At 34.7% G+C, this 17,892-nt stretch overlaps 1 protein-coding gene across 1 annotated transcript in view; it reads left to right on the top strand.

Moving 5' to 3' along the window:
• DCDC1 (doublecortin domain containing 1) overlaps nt 1-17,892 on the top strand; it is a 42,530-nt gene that overhangs the window by 15,948 nt on the left and 8,690 nt on the right. The window contains 2 exon segments of the mRNA XM_065066506.1: nt 2,235-2,397; nt 13,531-13,736. Of these exon segments, the coding sequence (XP_064922578.1) occupies nt 2,235-2,397; nt 13,531-13,736 (369 nt within the window).

The raw sequence follows: 17,892 nt of genomic DNA on the forward strand, positions 1-17,892 counted from the left end.
CATCTCACTTTGCTTTACAATTTTTTAATAGACTTAACACTAGATAGGTTATATCCATCAAGTTTACCCTCTGTAAAGAAGAATGTGATTCTCTGTAATTAATCCAAAATGAATTGATTCTGCTTGTCTGGAAAATCCAAGACAACAATTGGATTTTGCAATGTACCATAAAGGCGATTAAAGCAACGACCTGGTGAGCAAAAGTGTATTTTAGTGTGTTTAATTGAGATCACCTCATCAAAAGCTTTTTCTTGCTAATGTCTTCTATTTTGAGTAGGTAAATTATTGTAAACTGAGACAAACCTAGATGACTGCTGTTATCATTGTGCCCCCTCATTTGTGTGCAGACATGACCTCAAATAGGATACAAATGGCTCTTACATTTCTTTCTTGTAAATGTTTTCTGAAAGTGCTTTATTCAAAACTGCTGAAGTATTTGTATGACAAGACATATAGTTTGATACACCTGTCCCCTGGTGGATGAAAGTCTGACACTCTAAAACCAAAAAGTGAATTTATAGTTACTTTTTAAGGGGGCCACATCCTGCCGTTCATGTTTATATGGTTTAGTAACCAACACCAAAGTAGTGATGCTGATCTAATAGCATGACTTGCTTTAGAAATGCTACAAAGAATACAAGTATCTAGAAATATTATGTGGTCATTTTATCAGTCAAGAAATGTGGAAAGTGTAAAACATGTGAGATTACCACCATGACATTGTGGTTTAAGTGAAGTATCAGTTCAGTGCTACTCGAAATCAATGGATAAACTTCTAAGGTTGTTCATGGAACAGAAATTCAAATTCAGGCCTCAAGGCAGTTTTGAGTTCTGCATGGGAACCTCTTGTTGCAGACTGTGATGAAGACCGTATGTCACAAATGGCCTTGCTGAAGTGTGACGTTTTGTTACAAATCTGCTTCTCTCCATCTTTCTTTTTTTTCTTTTAAAAAACAGTCTTACTGTGGTATTATTCAGAAGTTGTCTGTGGTATGAGCATTTTAAAACAGTATTATGATTTTTTTAAATTGAGTATTAGTTCATTTAATTTCATTCTGGCAGCTGCATTGAATATATTTTGCTATCTGGGAAACAGAAACAATTAACAATAAGCCCCACTCTGCAGTCACTATACACGCATAATTGCTGTCAACTTGATTGAAATTTTGCCTGAGAAAAGACAGTCATCACTTCTTACCTTTTAAACTAGAAGTTATAATCTCCATAGTGCGCACTGCAAGCACTCTTTAATTACAAGTTTTCTCAGAAAAAAAATATCTATATTTATTTGTGCTGATAGATTTTGAAAAATACTTTCAAAATTAGGTGATGTATTTTCTTATGAAATTCTTAAGATATTGCATAAAAAAACTTCATAATGGAATTAAGCAACTGCTTTCCAAGTATTCTAAAAGTTCTGAATAAATTCAGTTTGGGATAGATTAAGTCTGTTTTGCTTATAACAGTCCAATTTCTATACTTTTCTATACTTATGACTTAAGTTTTGGGAACTAAATTATCAGACTGTGAAGAATTTCAACGATCATATGTTCAGATCGTCTTTTCACACAATTACTATAATAAGTTATTAAAAAAATACAAATACCTTGGATTGTTTCTTTAAATTGCTAAACCGGACTTTTTTTTCAACAGAATTACCTGTGCTCTTTCTTTCAAAACTCTGGCATGTCCAGGGGACATTTGAAATATCCCAAGTTGTTAAACAGCAGCCAAATGTAATCAAATTCATAGCTTAAAAAATGGCAGAAGAAGGATCTTTGATAAAGTTTGTGTGTCTTTAATTAAGGCAGTAACCTCTAACAGAAGTTCTTTTGCGTGGATGAAGTTCATTTGTAGCTTTTCTCCTTTAAAATGAGCTTACATGAAACTTTTCTTCCTTTTTACACTATTCCTAAAATGTGTTACTTGTTAAAAATCCTTATAAATGCTAAGTGAAATAAATGACAGCATAATGTACATTATTTGACATTAAGAGGCAAGAGCACAATACTGTTAAACCAATCTTTTTAAGGTTATGTGTTTCTCTCATGTCGTTATCCTATGATTTCTAGCAATAACAAAAACACTAAGCAACTTGCAGTGCAGTTACTATGATCGGTAAATTAGTTGCGAGCGGATTTATTTTATTTTCAATTTTATTCTTTCTGAGTAAACCTGGATCATAAAATAAATATGTTTGCAATCAGTATTCCTTACCTCTCGCATTCATTTAGCTGCTGGAGGAGTGCTCGGAAAACCTGATTCTGAACATGGCTGCACGATGAGTGTTCTTGGCAGACGGCTCTGAAGCACTAGAACCTAAAGACATACCCCATGATGCCGACGTTTGTATTTCAACTGGAGAGACCTTTTTCTAGCCATTCAAAAAAATAAAAGGTAAAAAACCAAACCCAAAACTGAGAACCCCCAGCAAATGGCTTAAGGGGTGCAATTAGAAATGATTTTCGTCCTGTCTTTTTGCATGGTTTAACAAAACTAATGTTTACTCATTTACAGCTCAGTAAGAGGATAATGTGCTTAATGAAAGAAAAATCTACTGACAGCCACGTTTATTGCCCTTCATTAGCATTGGTTCTTAATTTAATATAGATCTGAATAGACATTAGGGAGCCTGCAGGAGGTTAAATGGTGAAAATGTAAAGAGATTATTGAATTTACTGTTTAGTTTCAGTGACATCAAACAGACATAATTAATTAGGCTTATTCCACTAACAAAAATAATCCAGAATGTGAGACTGGATTAATTAATGTCGTTGTTTAAAATATTTGGAAGTTTAATACAGCACTATGCAATATCTACTTTCCTATATTAATTTTAGATTGCTTGGTAAGACCATTATTAATTTTCCCCATGTTCTCATTCCTTGACCAATCTGGTAAATGTTTTATTTTTGACAAGATGGGGGGAACTATTTCTGAATCCTTTACAGTTTAAATGTGAATGTAAATGTTTCTGTCATATTTTAAGATCATGAAGTACATTGATTTCTTCAGCAAATTTATGGTAATGTTTTACAACATTAGCTGAAATAAAGTTCAGTATAAAATTAAAGATAATAATTGGGTAATCTATTAAACCATTAATTCAATTTTAATTGATATAAGCTAATATATAAAAAAGCAAAATTGTAATGAGGATAGGGTATGTGTAGGTAGGAATCTACAATTCCAGTGTACAATTCCAGTGAGAACTTCAAAGAAGGTAAATTATTTAACATTATGTGAAACATTGCAATTGATATAATCTTGTAGCAGTAAAATGTGATACGTTTTTAAAAAGTTTGGGATAGCAAAGAAGAAAAACAAAAGACAAATCATTCAACTAGTGTGAGTATTTTATATATATGTTGTATATATTTTATATATATTTCTTTGGGGCATTCTTATGTACTTTCTTTAAAAACAAGCCCTGGCTTTTATTTTTCTCCATAGTTATTAAATAGCATTTGTTATCTTGAGAAGTATTAGGAGACATACTGTAGTGTTAAATATTTCATTCTGAATTTAAAAATAGTTAAATGATCTTTTGCTCGTTCTTTTACAGATTGATATTACTTAATGGAAACATATTTCAGGAAGATATCTATATAACAGACATTACTGGCTATTTGCCTAAGAAAATGTGTACTTCGTAGCTCGCTCTATACACATAAAAAGCCAATATTATGTGGTAGAGCCTTTATAATACAAATCCTGTAATTAAAGGTGTGTTTACATATTGGTGATGGTATTAGTGAATGAAATTTATGTTTGTAAGCCTGCGCCTTACATAATCAATTTTCTATATGATAATCTGTTTTATATAACATATAGATTATTCTGAGTATGATACAGGTGATCCATTCACTAGAATGGCTATAATGAATGGCCTATATATGCAGTGAAAGGCACAGGTCTTTGTATTTATTCTTGCAAAACTGCAATTTTTACTGTATGAATCACTTAAACGATCCTATTATTGCAGTGTTTTTATATGAATGCTGCTATAATTTGTTTCAAAGTCTTCACTGGTATTTTATTATAGTTTCTCCATGCGTATTACTTGAGTGTTATGATAGATTTTCAAATTCATTAAGCGACTCTTTCTTTTTCTTTCTTTCTCTCATTTTCCTCTTGCAAGCCAAGTTCAAAACAAAAACTTGTGTGCTTTGTCTGCAGATCTTTGGCTGTGTTTCCCTGTGACATGCACTGCTGTTCTTTTAGCACCAAAATGTTGGCACACATTACTGAAAATTTCACACCATCTCTTGCTGGATCAGCAAGCTTAACCTACCAAAATCTGGTGTTGTTGAATGGTTTTTGACTGATAATCAATCTTTTTGCTGCTCGACAGTTGTTGCTGGGACACAGACTAGAGCAGGTGGCAGATGTGCCTTGTCTTTTGAGAGAAGAAAGAGTAGGTGAGCTTGGGCACAGAGTAACATATTGTGTGTCCATTAAAAGGGTAAGTATAACAGCAAAAAGTCACTGCTATAAGTAGAAAAGCCACTGATACCAGAAAATAGGCCCTTTTCCACCCCTGTTTACATGTTTAATAGAACTGGGAAATGACAGTTATTAATAATAGTGTAGAATTCCATGTGCTCAAAATCAGAATTGATGTTAAAAACATTTGTAAATTCTCTGCATAACTCCATAGCACTTTTTTCATTATATATATTTTTTATTTATACATAATATGATTGAACAATGTATACATATTTAAGAAGTTACAATATACTTAAGGAAGATTTTAGAAATGTATATTGATATAGCAATAGGCAATATGTATTTTATATTTTCTTTCTGTAGCCCAAGACTGGGAAGAGAGCATAGAGTAGAATGACTTGTCAGTATAAACATCCTGATTGCTGCATTTGAGTCCTTAACGCATAGATAACAAGGTCAAATGTCAGTAGAAAATCCTTTTTGCATGGGAATGGAAGATCAGTCATATACTTTAAAGCCCCAACCCTGCAAATAGGTACAAGTGATCCCATGGAAATCAAAGAGACTTCTTACATATGTAGTTGCACATAAGTATTTGCAGGATCAGCACCGTTGTGGAAATCTGTGTGTCAAATACTGCATACATCACAAAGTCCGTCACAAAGGTATCATCTTGCATATGCTTTCATTGTGTCAAGTGGCATAAATACCTGGATAAAATATAATTCCTAGTGATGCTCATGTGTTGGTTTATTTGGATTTATTAACTTTCTCATTTTTCTGACATATTGAAATTTAAATTGAGATTTGGATTAAGTGAATAAGGACTCAAGCTTAAGTTGACAGATCGCATTATCTGGGATAAAAACTGGAAGTCATTGCTTCTTTTAATTTAATTCAATATTTATAATAAATATGAGTAATGTATCTGTTATAAGGTACCATTCCAATAGGAGTTTAGTCAACAAAAATATTGAGTATCAAGCACTTAAAACACATTTTTGGGGGACTATTGTGTTGCAGAACTGTGCCAAAGAGTTAATGCTCTGTAGTGTGCTGTTCTTCCTTGTAATTTACATATGGTCATGGTCAATAGTCGTATTTAATTAATTGTTCATTAGAAATATATGGGAGATCATGTACTTCAGTGTTTGCAGACGCTTATGTGTTTAGCAGTTAATTAATCTTAAAATATATATTTTTAATACTTTGTGTTTCTCCTGTCGGCTTTTACTGCACCCCCACATCTCTTTGTAATTGAGTTTCAAGGTGTCTCCAGTGTGCTGCTTCATTTTTTCCTCATTAGTTAAAAAATTCTTAAACTGATACTGATTTCTTTCTATCAAATATAATTCCAGTGACATTAGCAACCTTACCCAATGAAATAATCAATCGGTTATCACTCTTTCTTAAAATGTTTGTGCATTTTATCAGTTCATGCTATTGTGGAAAACATGGATTCTTCTAAGCTTCATCTTCGATTCAGTAATTTTGCAGTTTCTGTGTTAGTTATTTACCTTGAGACAAAGGAGTTTCGGCTGATCAATCAATTGTTCATTTAGATTGCAACCCAAACCCAATTATGCTCAGGACTAATTCATTGTACTATTATATATAGTATTATATATTATATACTGAGAGTAACGTCAGTGATTTCTGCAGGAGCCTGCAAGAGCAGCAAAGCTAAGGATTTATACAGATACATGACAGTACCAACTAGAGCTCCACTGGCTATAATGGGAGCTAAGATGTCTAGCTCACAGACAGCTATTTTATAAGTAGGCACCTGATTTAACTTTGCTGATCTGAAACCGAATCACTTCCTAAAGACAACATTTTGGCCCAAATGCTGTTGTTGCTATGCCATGCTCACATACGTTTTTGGAAGCCATACTGACAAGGGTTCCTTGTGTGGTGCATGGTCTAATTTGCTGATCACACAGGTGCTTTTTCTGATTAATACATCTTATTAGTCAGGCACAGAGCATTGTTTATGACCTACCTCCAACTCTCGTTCTGTGGATCACTGGAGTAAAAGAACCATCTTGTGGCTTTTGATTTGTGCACCAGAAGCAGAAAGATATTCATGGTACATTACACAGATTGCCGTGCTGGCTTGGTGGCTGGATTAAAAGATGCTGTATCCTCTACTGCTCCTTCAAGAGTATTAACAAGCATGCTTATATGAAGTATTTGGTGCAAACTTTTTAAAAAAGTAAGCAGATCCAGTACATTTTATTTCAGTTATTGACATTTTCCAGTCTCAAACTAAAATAATTCTTTTTTAATTACATTTTATTAATATGGTCAAAATGTTAAAGAACTAAGTTAGTGCTTTCTATATTAATTTATTACGATTAACAGTCATTTCTCTATTCAATAGTAATTTTTATAAACATTTAAGCCTTCTTTAGCATGATCTAATACTTTTGAACTTGTTATTACTGTCCATGACCACTAAATATGGAAACAATTAGTACAAAAATGAGGCTACCTTGCCAAAATATCTGTACTCTTTCATTTGTTGGATGTGTATGTTTCCAGTAGTGTGCTAAAACTAAAAATAATAAGATTTTGCCTCTTTCATTAATGTACTGTGACGAGGAGGCCATTAGGAAAAGGAATCCATATTTAGTGTTCCTAAAGCTGCATTTCAGGTCTGCATTTAAAGAAAGAGTTAGAGATTGTTTTGTTTAATAACATGTAGACATCAGATGATCTACAAAATGAAATAATTTACCAAGACAGGTTCCAATGGACAAGAATGTGTGTGAATACATTTAAAATAGGACATCTTTTCTACAGGAGTGTCAGTGAAATGATGGATTCTTACCATGCTAATTATTGACCAGTTTGGAAATGTTTCAATTCCAAGCAGCATTCTAAATAACATAGGACTTTTTTCTGATCAACACATAATAACTGAAGTTGTCACATTCTGTTTTTCAGAAAACAATGCATCTCCTCTGTGAACTTGAAGTTAATACATTTTATTACAATTTTTCCTGTAATTACTTTTTATATGTTATTATCTCAATGCATTTGTACTGGAAAGCAAATGTCACTCCAGTCTTCAAAAAGAGCAAGACGGAGGACCCGGGTAACTATAGACCGGTCAGCCTCACCTCCATCCCTGGGAAACTGATGGAACGACTTATCCTTGGTGCCATCTCATGGCATATCAGGGATAAGAGCGTCATTAGGGGCAGTCAACATGGCTTCACCAAGGGGAAGTTGTGCTTGATCAACCTCATTGACTTTTATGAGGACACAACAAGATGGATGGATGATGGCAGAGCGGTGGACGTGATCTACCTTGACTTGAGTAAGGCATTTGACACAGTCTCCCACAGAATCCTTACAGCTAAACTGAGGGAGTGAGGTCTGGATGACCGGGTAGTGAGGTGGACTGCGAACTGGCTGAAGGGAAGAAGCCAGAGAGTCGTGGTCCATGGGGCAGAGTCCAGTTGGAGGCCTGGATCTAGTGGAGTGCCTCAAGGGTCAGTACTGGGGCCTATATTATTCAATATATTAATTAATGATTTGGATGAGGGAATAGAGTGATTCTGTGATTCTGTGAGTGTAAATAAGGGAAGAATTCGTATGAAATGGCATGAAAAAATGTTATTTTTTTTTAAACTGTACCAACACCAAATTATTGTTTTCTTGAAAATTTGAGTATTAATTCTGTCTTTCATTAGTCTAATATTAGCAGTTTTAATTGCTGATCATTTACACGTTTTCAATTATTCCCCGAAGTAAAATGTAACTTCATATTTTTTTTTTAATAGGGAATATAATATGCTTTTTGTAAAGTAAGCTCTAGATTTCAGATTCCTATCACACAAAACATACTGAAAACCGTTCAACATTCATTGATGAACCTAAATTTTTATTTGTGTTGTGTGAAAAGCATATTAACGTCTTTTCACAGTCTGGGGGCCTTCTTTGGACATTAACACCATGACCTCTTTTCCAAAGACTTCATAGAAAAATTCAGGGCAAGGGGATGAAAAAGGTTGATTGGCAGAAGAGTTGGGATGTTTGTAATTTTAATCAAATTTAGAATTAAGACATACTTCAAATAATATGTCAGACTAGTGTTAATGAGTTTAAAATCTAATGACAACTGCTGTCATTATTAGTTAAATATAGCCATTGTGCCTGTGGCAATACGTGATGACACTTCAGAACATGCAGAAACAAAAAACTCTCAAGTATTTAAAGAAAAGGGAGTGACTGTAAACTTAGTTAACACAGGAATGTGACCTGGGCATAATATGTTTCCCAAATACTGAGACATCTGTAATTTGAACAGAGAATGTAATTGAATGCAACATTACATGTTTACGAAACTTGGGAACTTCCTATTTCATAACTCTATCAGGGAGTTTCATATTTATTATATTAATACTTAATTGCATTAATATATAATATATACTTCATATTTATGTCTCTATTCCCGTTCTGTACTCTTTAGAATCTACCACCCAATTTTCAGAATCTTAAAAATTTGGAACTGAGAAAATTATATCCTGTTTTTAATAGATTAAATATGTTTTTCAGACTATAAGTTTTGGATTCATGAGGCTGTGAAGGTGGTTTGAGGCATTGATTGGTATTAAGGTGAGGAAAGGGAAAGAAGTTAAAGCAAAGCGTGTCTGAGTACATTCACATAATATAATATATAGCATACAATATCTTTGTGATACCATACTCTAGTCTCTTTAAACCTATGAGTGTATTCCTTTTTATTATCATTTGAAGAAAGTTTCTTACAGCTCTGTATTTTTTTTTCCAGCAATGGCAGTATAAGGCAATTGTGAATGAAGGGAATGGTTGTTGGGAGAAAAAGCAAACTGAATTTTGAAATAAGTTCACTGTAACAGGAATTGCCTGTAACGCAGAAACCTGGGCTCAGATCATGAACAAAGTAGTCACTACTTAGGGAATGTCTATGAAACTTCAAGTGCTCTGTGGGTTTGTATTTGTTATTCAGCAGGTGTCGTTCTTCATTTTTAATAGTCAACCTCTATGCCATTGTATCATTAGGAATTCTTTTTCTGGAGGAGGGTATTCCTTGACATATGAATTTGAACTGTAAATCTGCTATAGCAGCAGTATCAGCATTACTGTGTGGTTTTGGGGGGGTTACTTCCAGTTAGTTAATATATTCTGCTTATCCACAGTTGTCAATGTATCGTCAATTTGCCCAGTTAATCTTCACTTTCTGTACAAAGTCGTTGATTAGTGTTACTGATCTTGTTTGAATCACTTGAACAGCTAACATTAAGCATAGCACAAAGCATATCATTTCATTTTCAAAAATTATGGTAAATTCTGGCATTAAAATTTATTTAAATGTTGTATATAAAAAACTAGGCTAAGATTTGTAAATTTGCAGTATCAAGTACTTAGTGTTAACTCAGTGGTTAACAAATTAAGGTACATTATGGTTGGCAATAGCTTGTACAACTATGTGCTACGCAGTGGCAGATTACTGAGAATCAGAATAATTTGCCTTGAAAGGGACCTCTGCAGGTGATCTGGTCCAATCTCCTCAAATAGAGCTAATGTCAAAGGTAGGACAGGTTGCTCGGGGCATTATCCAGTCAAGTTTTGAAAATGTCCAAAGACAGAAATTCCTCAACCTCTCTGGGCAAGCCGTTCCACTGCTTAGTTATTGTCAATTTGTTTTCCTTCTATTTAGTCGGATTTTCCCATGCTGCAGCTGTGGCTGTTTCCTCGTGTCCTTTTGCTGTGCCCCTTTGAGAAATCTCTGTCTTTCCTACAGCCGTTCTTTAGGGAGCTGAAGATTGAGCTTAGACCTCCTCCCAACCGCCTTCTCTCCAGGATCTCCCAGCCTCTATTTTTACATAATGATGCTGCCTTTTATTCCCAACCCTGAAAGTGAATGGAATCCACTTGTTTTGTAGTAGGTCCTTGTAGAAGATCTAAGTATTTAAGCAATGCAAGAAAAACATGTCAAACAGTTGTCTGTTTCTTATCCTACTTATTAGTTTAATAGAGTATAACCTCTCTCCCTACAAACCTTAGCAATCTTCTACATTCGATTGTCCATATTTGCTCTATTTCTGTCACATATCCTAGGCATGTAAAGACATCAAAATTTTTTTAGCATGGTTAGAAGCTTCCTTTCAGTCTCCCATCAAATCACTCTGTCCTGTGTAACAACATTTTCAGTTACAGCATTAGTGTGAAGCGTAAGGTAGCTTCAAGAGAAGCAGCATTTACAACCAATACTGAGAAATCCTGAAGAACGGAATGAAGCTGAAATCTCATCTGATGCCTCTGCTTAAACACCTTCTTTAGACATTGTGTAAAATTGATATAAAATCCTTACCCTAGTTCCAAATAAGTACTTTTATTATCAATAGTCTATAAAGTCAGACTCCTGTGGTTATTCTTTCTTTATTCTCTCAGGAATTTTGTGTTACTGCTGCACAGTCCAATAGCAGCAAGAGAGAAATCTCAGTCCAGCCTGCATACTGGGGGTTATATAAACACTTGACCACTTCTATAAATGAAACTTTACCACCATTTTTCAAGTCGTTTTTTGATTTAAATGTTTATGTCTCTTTGTCATAAAATCAGTGCTATGACTGTCTCTGCACTTAGTATATCTTAAGTATCCTTCCAGTGAGGGAATTTTGCTTTGGACGAGAGCCCCAGAAGATTGGTAGTTGTCAAACTTCTCTAATTGAGTAGGATCATGGCTGCATAAGGGTGCAGAGCAGCAACAATGTACAGACAATTTCAGGTAGGAGGAGTAATTTATTGTTGAAAATAAGGGATCACAAAGACAAGGAAGTGCCTGACTTTATGTCTACACATGTAGTACCTGCCATCTATGCATGTATCAACCTCATTGACATCTCATGCAGTCAAGGTTGGGACCAAGATCGTGTTTGGCATTTTTGGCAACTTAGATTCCTAGAGGGCTTATTCCTATTGTGCTTGGAGCTTCCTTACAGGCTTATACTGCAGAATACAGACAAGCTTGACCTTCAGAGCAAGTCTCCAGCCAGCCTTAGGGGGTACTGTGGATGCAACCTGAAAAGGTGGGCGAGATTCTTCTTTTTCACATTCTTTGGCTTAGGTGGCTATAATCTTCCTAAATTCACCTTTAGGCATCTACTTGCTCCTGTCATTCAATGCCAAGTGATCTTAAAGTTTCACCTTATGTCATCTTTTATTAAAATCTAAATAATCTGCCACTTCTTTTCCAATTACCACTTTGCTCAGGAGGAAACCAAACTATACTTAGTGCAGTGTACGTAAACTGAGAAACATCCTTTTGTTGTTACCCAGCCAACTTGTAATAAATGCTTATGTGGAAACAGCAAATATATGTGTCCAATAGCTATCTAAATGAATACCCTACCAAACTAAGTCATGGCACAGATTTAGACTAGATTTGTCAATGCATGTTAGAGCTCCTTCTTTCAAGTCTGAAAGACCTTCTGCAACTCCTCTGAAAAGATACCATTTAAAAAGATTTCCAGATGACAGCAGTCCATCTTCCTGGTCACTGATGTTGCTTAGTTGAGATCTTAAGGGTCTGTTTTCCAATGTTAGTAGAGACGTTTTTCAACCAGTACTTAAACTGGTCTTGCAACCACCTCTTTTTTACAAGCATACTGTTTTCTTGTGATCAGAAGTGGAATTCATGGGCAAGTCACGTGAAGATGTGATTCAAGTTATGCTGTTCCTATGAATTCAGAGATGCATCTTCCTCATTACTACAGTGTTGTACAACTTGGAACTTGTATTGATGGAGGGACCAAGAGATACTCAAGCCATCCTATACACTGAGTGAACAGGGTGTCTTACATGGCCAGCCAAAATATTGTTTTCACCCAAGTGGGAGTTATTAACTTAAGAATATTGTCCTTTAGAATCCAGTGTGAAGTTCCATAGCTTGATGGTCACTAAATATATTTAACTTGGAAAGTAAACCATGGTTTAATGATGTTTTTTTTCAAATTGATTGTCAATATCAACGTTGATGTGAAGAAAAATTATCTTTTGTCTTAGAACTTTAAATTGCTATGACAAGCTCAGCCATTATACTTTAATGGGTTTAGAGACATATTAACATAATCAACATATGCTTTATATTTCATAATAAAGTAGCCTCATGATATAAAGATTTGTGAATTGAAACTGATTTTTCAAAATAAGTGTCATGCATCTAATGTAATCCAACTGTAATAATAGCAGTATGAGGCTTACATTTTTGAAATTATGTGTATAGACACATTCCATTAACATTAATGGCAGTTACAAGGCTAAGGATCAAATTTTTAACTGAGTTAATCCTCTAAGTCCCACTGATTTTAGTGATCTTAGATTACTAAATAATTTTAAAGGCCTTCAGTCCCTAAGTTTTTAAATATATTCAACTCAGCCTGAATTATGATCAGTACTGTGAGTATGTTTATTGGCAGAGTTTTGATCTGTAGCTAGATAGCTACTGATTATATTTCTGCATGCAATGTGCGATGATCTCCTTTGTAGATTTAATTGTAAGTGCATTTTGTGCAGAGGCAGTACACCACTTAGAGGTCATTTTCTAGTGCTTGGGAAAGAAGAAAACTAGCAGTTAAAGTGAAATAAAAATGCCATTTGTATGATGCAGCATCAAATATGGAACTCAAAACAATGTACAAAAGGTTCAAGCTTAATTTTCCTGAAGCAGAAGAAATGAGAGGCATTTCATTTTTGTAGGTGAGAAGTGAAATGTTCCTCTCTGCTCACTGATAGAGGCATGCTAAGGTGAATTTTAATTATGACTAAATTGTGGTATTACTCTTTCATACCCTGAACATCTGTTCCCTTCAGGAATGATGATTTATGCAGGCTATCACTGCAGACAGCTTGCTACAGCTTATGTCACGGTTAGTAGGAAGCTGGTGGTAGTATCTCAGAAAATACCACTCTAAGTGGAGACAGGCCAGTGTGTATTTTTAAGGTAATGGGGAAGGGGGAGTGTGATGTGTCCGTTTTTAATTTCGAAGCCAAATATTGACTTCTTTGTTGTTTTTTTTTTTCTTTCAGACCATCTGTCATTGATGAAGAAAGTAGCTTGGGCAGTGAATGGCCTGGTTCCTCATAATGGTGTCAAGCAAAAGAAAACCAAGCCTGTCATTTCCAACTGCAGGTAGAAAATTACTAAGGACACCTCTGACAGAATTTTAATGTTTAAGAACTGCACAGGGCAGGATAACTATGAGACTATTGCATCACAAAATCAAATTGAAAAGGTAACCTTTTTTTATTAGCATGTTTGAATGAATGTATCACCAAAGTATCTTCATTGTTACCACAGTTTTATTGCTTTTGTATAACTATACGTTACTCTAAAAAACAAACAAACAACAGCCAAAAAATCTCTTAAATTACGAAGCCTTGAAATTCAACAAAATGGGAATTATATGTATGCTCAGGTTAAATAAAGGGAATTTTACTTCTGTGCTTCCTCCTTCCTGAAATCCCCCCAGCTCTTTAATTTGCTTGTCTTTGCATAGTAGCCGCCTTATGCCTATTTCACAGCATTTCTTCTCCTACTTCTGTGTGTGCTGTCTAACAGTATGTTATCTGAGGATTTATTACCAAGGAGCATTATTTCTCACACTATCTGAGGTGTGAATTATATATATTTGAAAATGTGGTCAATTTTGATTAGGTTAGATATTTAATTATAAATATTCAGTAGTTGAAGTGTTTATCTTAAAAGATATGACACTGTAATCATATAACAATGGATTCTAAAGTTATGCTATATGCAAGAATCTTTCTTCCTGTATAAGGCATTTTAATCCTTTCTTGGCAATTCAGTAGGTTTTAGAACTGATATGCTGTCTTTGTTTTCAAGTAAGTCTAGAAGTGTATATGTATTTGTCCCGAAACAAGTATGGCATATATAGTTTATATCACCTCATTTCTATTGTTAGTGTTTAATGTATCTGAAATAAGTTTCTAAAACTAAATTTTAAATACTTTTCAAACATAGGGCTCCTTCACAATATGGAATACTTTGCAAAGATTTTGAATTGTGTAATCCATTTTTTTTCAGTCTGTAGGACAATATGATTGTTGTACGTCCCTTCCAAATGAAATATTCTATTTCATTGTAATTATATTTTTCATCCACTAAAATAATACCCAGGAGAACTATTATCTGGCTCAGTTCATGAAAGGTTGTATGTCTGTCAGTTTTCTAATGGTGCCTGATAGATGTCATCCCATATTTTGTAACATGAAACTAATTTTATTACTGTCAGCATTGGTGCTAATATATATTATGAAACTGCATGCAAATGTGAATAGTAATACTTCTGCAATCAGTATTCACAGAACCTGTTGTCTAACTAGAATATTCATGTTGCTTTCAACATGATGATAATCAAAACACACAGATCAAACTTGTCTGTATATTGAAGCAAAAAATTTCAGCAATAATTTTTGAACACACAAATTCAATAGTTGGATAGTATCAACCTGTCTCTGTTTTTGTTTGTTTGTTTGTTTTTATTCTATGGGGTTGTTTTGGCCTAGAACATTAATTATTTTACTGATATCCATGAGGCCTTATAAAGAGGTGGACTGCTTGTTAAGGGTATCCAAAAATCACTAAGGCCATAGTTTTAAGCATTTTAAGTCAGTGTATTCCAGCCCTGTTGCTAAAAGAAGCCTCCACCACTTGTGCTGTCATTGTCGGACTTCTGCAGCTCCCTGGACAACACAAAGGTTTTGTTCCATCATTCAGTGAACCACATGGGTGACATGACTTACACCAAAAATAAAACAGTTAAAATAATCAATTTTCATCCGGAATAGTTTCTGGAATCTGATTCACTGCACGCCCACATAAATACTTTTGCCAGCACAAGAAAAAAGTTTGCATAGGAGCAAAAAGAAAACAGTCTGAAAGATAAAAACTGTTGGGCAATTTCTAACATACATGTACTACTTGGTGCAGAGGAAGGAGAAGTAAGGCCAAAAGAAAAGTTGTAAGTTTATATGCAGTTCCTGTTTGAATTTTATACAAGATCTGATCCTCCACTGACAGATGAATGTGTAAAGGCTGACACATTTAAAAGAAATTGACAATCAGTGTCTCAGGTATTAATGCAACAGTAAGTATAAAATAAAAATATTGTTAAATCTTCAAAATGGTATTTCATCCAGCCTACTGATTTTAAAAGAAAACTATATATTTCTTGCTTATAAATTGAAAAAAAAATTACCATAAAAATTTCAATACTGTGTCAGAGTGGAATTTTGTCTAGTCCAATATCCTGTCTTTGAGCGGATGTCTAAAGAAAAGTGGAGGAATAAAGGCATCATATATTACATATGGTGCATATGTTGATAATTTCCTAGCATACTGCCCTCATCTGGGACAATGGCAGTCATGGTGTAGTCAAATCACAAATAATATACAATATTCCAGATTCTTGCTACTGTGTGAAAGGTGTATTTGTTTCTCTCTAGTCAGTAACTATTTCTTTTCAGACTTTTACCTATTAATGAAAAATTGGACCAGCTATGCAGAATGATGTGAACTCACCAAATACTGGTGGTATCTTGGCAGGAAGGTCTAAAACGCAACTGAAGGATGTTTGATTCTTTTTGTTCTGAAACCCTAACAAAAGTGATAACATTCTCACTTCAGTTGTGCTAGATCTGTATCGCTGAATGAATGAGAACAAAGGACACACTGAACAATTGCTGTCTCTGCTTCAGTTCTCAAAAGGCAGATTTACCAGGCCACTCAATCTTCACAGTCTTCCTCCCATCTCCATTTAGTCACTGTACAGGCTTCTGATGGAAGAATTGCACGTCTACCATACAGCAATCAATATACTGATGGATATCAAATAGGATTGATAATTCGTTGAAGGAAAGTAGTTTTTTGATGCTGAAAACGCCTGTCCTTATGCACTTAAAATTGGAAAGAATAAGTATGTTTAGAAAATTTGGAAGAAGAGACAATGGTGACTTCTTTTCCCCTATTTGTTTTATATTTGAACTAATATGAAACAGTTTCTCTCTCCTGCTGAAGTCTAGAAAATGTCTAAAATAATCTTATTGAGATAAGATCTTTCAAAAAAATTGTTAAGCTGGAGACCTTAGAGCAAAATTTGATAGGGGAGACCTGAGTACAGGTCCACATTCTGTTTGTTTCTGAGTAGACTTGGATCTGATTCTCCCAGATCTATTTTAGATGGGTGTTTTCAGTTAGGCAACTGCCTTGAAAGCTAAGGAAACTTTAGTTGTAAAGAATGAGAAACTGCAACTATTGGAGAACCTTGACCCCATGGTAAGAAATTGTAATATATTTGCTTGGTTTTCCATCTTTTCTTCTCTCTTGCCTGAAAAAGTGTCCTGAGTTAGGTTAGAACTGTGTCAGAAACATGGCATTTGACCTAAATATGGCAGTTATGCACAAAAATGAGCAGGTGGAAGGGAATATATTGTATTTTAGCAATCCTAAGTGGTATGCATCACCTTTGTAAGAGTTCCATGTTTGTGCACCTTAGAACAACATTGAAGCTACTGTAATTACAGAAGGGAAGGGGAAAGGGGAAAGGGGAAAGGGGAAAGGGGAAAGGGGAAAGAAGAGAAGAGAAGAGAAGAGAAGAGAAGAGAAGAGAAGAGAAGAGAAGAGAAGAGAAGAGAAGAGAAGAGAAGAGAAGAGAAGAGAAGAGAAGAGAAGAGAAGAGAAGAGAAGAGAAGAGAAGAGAAGAGAAGAGAAGAGAAGAGAAGAGAAGAGAAGAGGAGAAGAGCCTGTGAAAGAAACACAAGACTTTATTATTGGTGTATTCTCTTTATCCTATTTTAAATTGCATTTCTTTGGAGAGGTAGCATTTCTCCTAAGTTTAATGTGCAATGTCAGTTGTGGAATGTGGATTCTGTAGAGGTGTTGTTTTGTGCTTGAACATGTCTTATTGCAGTTGAGTGTGGGATTTTTAAATGGGGCACATTCACCTTAAAATTTACAAGACTCATAAAATTTTTCTTCATACTTTGGCTCTGTTTTCTCTATGACCGCCTTGAAAAATAGGATATTCACCTGACTGACCTGGAATAGGCACGATGGGTGAAAAATATCATTAGTATTTTCCTCTTGCCTTTTCTTTTCAACAGTTCCATGAACAATGTATTTCTCCTGGTCGAAGTATTGCCATTTCTGTCATCAAAAAGTAACTTGTGTGCTATCTATCTTTGACTTTCTTCCAAAGAATGACAGGTAATTTCACCAGCATCATTTCAGTGACAGTTTCTGCTTTAATGACACAAATCCTATAGTGATGATTCACCTCTCTCATAAAATTTGCATTCACTCAATAGTATTGCACAATATAAAAACAGCTATTGTATATGTTCCCGAGGATTATGATTTCTGTACGAACT

The sequence above is a fragment of the Columba livia genome, chromosome 5 (genome assembly GCF_036013475.1).
Source record: "Columba livia isolate bColLiv1 breed racing homer chromosome 5, bColLiv1.pat.W.v2, whole genome shotgun sequence".
Lineage (NCBI taxonomy): Eukaryota > Metazoa > Chordata > Aves > Columbiformes > Columbidae > Columba > Columba livia.